Source organism: Otolemur garnettii, unplaced genomic scaffold (assembly GCF_000181295.1).
Source record: "Otolemur garnettii isolate 467f Iridium unplaced genomic scaffold, OtoGar3 scaffold00013, whole genome shotgun sequence".
NCBI lineage: Eukaryota > Metazoa > Chordata > Mammalia > Primates > Galagidae > Otolemur > Otolemur garnettii.
Genome location: NW_003852408.1, coordinates 29,857,010 through 29,861,726, shown reverse-complemented (window position 1 = coordinate 29,861,726; position 4,717 = coordinate 29,857,010). Strand labels below are relative to the sequence as shown.

At 44.1% G+C, this 4,717-nt stretch overlaps 1 protein-coding gene across 2 annotated transcripts in view; it reads left to right on the top strand.

Moving 5' to 3' along the window:
- CASP10 (caspase 10) overlaps positions 1 to 4,717 on the top strand; it is a 49,712-nt gene that overhangs the window by 40,162 nt on the left and 4,833 nt on the right. Inside the window, exons 6-7 of one of the 2 annotated variants that reach the window (XM_023510274.1) lie at positions 2,437 to 2,566; positions 3,243 to 3,726. In XM_023510274.1, coding sequence (XP_023366042.1) covers positions 2,437 to 2,566; positions 3,243 to 3,726 — 614 coding nt within the window. Of the gene's footprint in view, positions 1 to 2,433; positions 2,567 to 3,242; positions 3,727 to 4,717 lie in introns of both variants that reach the window. The other variant, XM_012802165.2, reaches the window with a different exon arrangement.

Below are 4,717 nucleotides of genomic sequence, written 5' to 3'. Positions count from 1 at the left end.
AGCTAATTGTCCTTGCCTAGAAGCAAGGGAGGGAGCCAGTCTCCTTCTGATACCTTGCCCAGGAGGGGAGTAGGGAGTTTACATGAGCCTTTTCATTTCCAAATGAAGTTACATTAACCTCTTCATTCCCAAATGGAGTTAATTAATCTTTTCAGCAGCTGAAAACCATATATTCCCTTCCCATTCTCCCGCTGTTCCCTAGCTTGTTGTGCATTCTTTCCAAAATTTGGGACTTTTTAAAAACACCACAGGATGTGGGACAAATTGTTAAAAATCAGGATGTCTGGTCACCTTACCTTAGATCAAAGATGTACCTAGTTTTCAAGAGATCAGTTTCTCAGAGACTAGGTGTACTGAGGCTTCTCTGAAGCCAACTCAGTCAATTTTCCTTGCTTGCTCTTTATAATAGTCTTCAAAAATAACTGCACATGTTTTAAATTCCTACTTTGATTATGTGTGTGTGTGTATATGTGTGTGTGTGTGTGTGTGTGTGTGTGTATGTATTTGAGATAGGGTTCTTGCTATGTTGCCCAGGCTGATCTCAAATTCCTAGGCTCAAAGGCTCCTCTCACCTCAGCCTTCTGAGGAGCTGGGATCACAGGTGCACGCTACTGCACTGGCTTGTATATTATTTTTATAAAGTTAAAAAGGAGATTTCTTTGGTTTTGGAGTACTCAGATTACTACCATCTGAAAAAAAAGAAAACCTGTTTTTTATTTTAGTTGTCTTCTCAAATCCTTACCTATGCTTTTTTCATATTGCTAATCCAAAACTGAAGATGCTTTTGCAAAAAATGCTGGATTTGACAGTATTAAAATACATATTCTGTTTTCTAACTCTGATAATTGAGATTTTCCAATCAAACCAGGTGAAGTCTGAATTTGAATCAGGACATGGCATTCCACTTTAGAATTTTTTTTTATTATTACTTTTTTTTATTATTATTTTTGGAGACAGAGTCTCTCTGGGCTCTAGGATTTAAAAAGAATCTTTGAAATTGTATTCAGATTATAGTTTAACAGCAAAACCGGGTACAGAATGGTCAGAATCACCAACTTTCAATATGTGACTTGTGACTTAAGTATTTTAAGGGATTTCAACCAAAGTATAAAAACATCATTTAAACAACTGGCATTAAGAAATATACCGTGGCCAGGTACTGTGGCTCACACCTGTAATCCCAGCACTGTGGGAGGCTGAGGCAGGTAGATTGCCTCAGCTCAGAAGTTGGAGACCAGCCTGAGCAAGAGCGAGACCTCGTCTCTAAAAATAGCGTGGCGTTATTGTGTGTCCCTGTAGTCCCAGCTACTTGGGAGGCTGAGGCAAGAGGATCGCTTGAGCCCAAAAGTTTGAGGTTGCTGTGAGCTGTGACACCAAAGCACTCTACCAAGGATGACAAAGTGTTGGGGTCCTACCCCGGCGCAGGGTCTGCTATGACCTGTGGAAACTGGCAGTGACCACTGAAGAAATATAGAATTAGAAATGAGGGTAAATAAAGAGACATGAGACTTAGAGTAGAATTAGAAGTGGGAGCTCAGGGGTCCATTAGCCTTTTGTGGGCTTCTGGCAGTGGCACCAAGTGTTTGCTCAACTCTGCTTTTATTGAAGATTATTTGCCCAGAGGGGAAGTTGAAGGAGGGAACAAAGAAGCCAGCAGTTTCTCTGACTGCGTGTATCAGCTCCTCTTGTTACTATTACTAACCTTAAGGGTAGCCTTGAGAAATCTGACCCCTGAGGCTTGTATTGGGAGAGCCTCCCTCTTGAGATCACACACACAGATTTCTAGGGAGGATTAAACTCTGCTAGTTCTCTGTGGAGTAAAACGCACTGGTGTAATCTCTGAGGAATTGGTGGGAGGGAGGAATTTTCCTCCCATCACCACCATAGAGGAACTTCCTCTCCATAAGACGGATAAGCTCTTCTGCCCAAATCTCGGGGCTCAAGCTACTCCCTTGAGCGCTGCCTCAGGCAAATGCAAATCTCCACAATGGGTATGGGCTTTACCTGTTGACTAGTTACTGTATCTTTCCAGGTCTTTGCCACAGTCTCTTCTATGACCATTTTTCCTCAGTGCGCACAGACCCAGCGGGGGTGTTTGTAAGCTGTATCCCCAACAGGCTAGAATTTCAGAAAAGGCAGGAAGCTTGCTAGCAATGGCTAGCTTAAATGTAAACTAGCTGACTTGTCTTTGTTCTGATTCACTCGGCTTACTTTTAAATTTTCCTCTTTTTATGCTTTCCTTTGCCAAGAATGGGGTCTTTGGTCCCCCCTCTCCCAGCAACAAAGTGAGACTGTCTAAAAAACAAAAAGAGAGAGAGAGAGAGATGCACCCTGCTCTTTCTCAAAATGTACCCACTGGAGTAGTTACTTCGTTAGAAACATTTAAACCCTCAATTGAGGATTCCTACTTAGTGGTTCTATCTCTTTTTCAAGGAGACAGCTGTGTACAGTATGAACAGGAAATACAGAGGCCACTGTGTCATTGTCAACAACCACAAATTTACAGACAGACCAGGGACCGACAACGATGCCCTAAAAGACAGACCAGGGACCGACAAGGATGCTGGTAAGAAAAGTCAGAAATAGTTTATTTTATTTAATTTTATTATTATTATTTTTTTTTTGCAGTTTTTGGCCGGGCCGGGTTTGAACCCCCCAACTGCAGTATATGGGGCCAGTGCCCCACTCCTTTGAGCCACAGGCGCCTCCCTGGAAATAGTTTATCAAATGCAAGTTGGATATTTAAGTTGCTCTGTCTGCTGCCGATCTTAAAATTATTATTTTTTCCCCCATTTTCTCTCTGTAACTTTTATCATCCATATAAATGTAAGGATGATGTCATAAACATTTCTAAGCCTTCTGTATAACCTTAGGGTATCACCAGTCTGCTAAAGAGCAACAAGAGCCCCTGACTATTTAAACCTCTGTTGTGTGGAGAGAACATACTGGGTCAACACGAGGAAACCTGGTCTTGAGCTCCGGCTCCTCCTCTAGCTAGGTCTGGGACCGTGGGAGAGTTGTAGGTCTTCACCCTCCTCGTGTGAAGCAGGGTGAAACACTGTTACCTGCTGATTCTCAGGACTGTTGTGACAGCCCTGAGTACTACAGGAAGGCAAGTTCATAGTAAGATTTCGTTGTTACCCAAGTATTTGCTGTGCAATTTTTAGAACATTGTCTCTCTTCCTCGTTTTGGTTTGTTCTGCTGAGTTTCATTGCTTCCTCCTCCCCTCCTTTTCTTGCAGAGTGCCTTACACAAGTGTTTGAGTGGCTCGGCTTCACAGTGTGCCAGTATGATAATGTGACCAAAGAGGTCATGGACCAGGTTCTTCAGGAGCAGAAGCGTGATCCAGACCATGATGACAGGGACTGCTTCGTGTTCTGTGTTCTGACCCATGGAGATTTGGGGGCTGTCTACTCTTCAGATGGGGTCCTCATTCCCATTCGGAAGATCACGTCTCACTTCACAGCCGAACAGTGCCCTGGACTGCGTGAAAAACCTAAGCTCTTTTTCTTCCAGGCCTGCCAAGGTGTAATGACACAGTCCTCTGTAGCCATTGAAGCAGATGCCTGGAACCCTGAGCACACACTTAAGCAGAGCATTCCTAAAGAGGCAGATTTCCTGCTTGGGATGGCCACTGTCCCCGGCTGTAAGTGCTTCAGGGACGTGGAGAAAGGCAGCTGGTATATTCAGTCTCTATGCAATTGTCTGAAGAAGTTGGTCCCAAGGTGAGTGTTCAGTTTTTTTATCCACCTGCCTGTTTATCCATCCATTCATCCATCCATCCATCCCTAACGACCTTGCATTGAGTACCAGCATAGACCTGAAAAGGAAGCTATGGAATTAAGAAAGACACAATCTCAGGCCGCATGTTGCTCATAAGCTTGAGCCACGGACAGACAGACAGGGAAGAGCATCCCCAGGTGGTAAATACATGTCATGAAGCACAGGTGTTATGGAAACACATGGGACAAGTACCTCATCCAGTACTGGAGGATCAGAGGAGGCTTCTAGCAATGGCAAATTGACGTTAGGCAGAGAATCAGGGTGAAAGACATGCTGGGCAGAGGGAATAGTATGAACAAAAGCACGGAAGGCTTTCATTTGTTCCTTCCTTTCTAATTTATCAGGCACTCTTATTTGCCAAGCACCTGCCTATGTGCTGGCCTGGGCATTCTATTCTATTCTAACAACTTCCCTTCTGCCACATCCTTGATTTCGGTACCCTGGCATTGGGCCATCACCAGACTCTCTTCCCTGCACTTTCGAGTTCCTCTTCCCTAGCTCCTCTCCTGGCAGAGGGACCGAGAGGCCACTGAGGCCTGCATGAATATGTCTCCCAAATTGCCATCTCTGGTCTACTCTTCTGAGAATTCCCAGAGGGCAAAAACCCTGATTCATGTAGCTTTGGCATCTGACTCAGTATCTGATATGTTGCTGGGCCTGATAAATATTTGCTGAGCTAATGAATGACTGCCTGAGCCAACCTTATTCACTGCCTGCCAGATATACTACTTTTGTGTTGCTCTAGGATGACATATTCTGTATGGATCTTCCAGCCTTCTCAAGGAGCATCTGCTCCTAAATTCCCATTTCTAGGAATGGTCACCATGCTGTTCTGGGAATTTAAGACTGGAGCCTTGAGTCACTTTTCCCTCTTCTCTACCAAACCCTTGATGCTCCCACAGCTGTCAAAGGCCAATGTTTATGTCTTTTTTT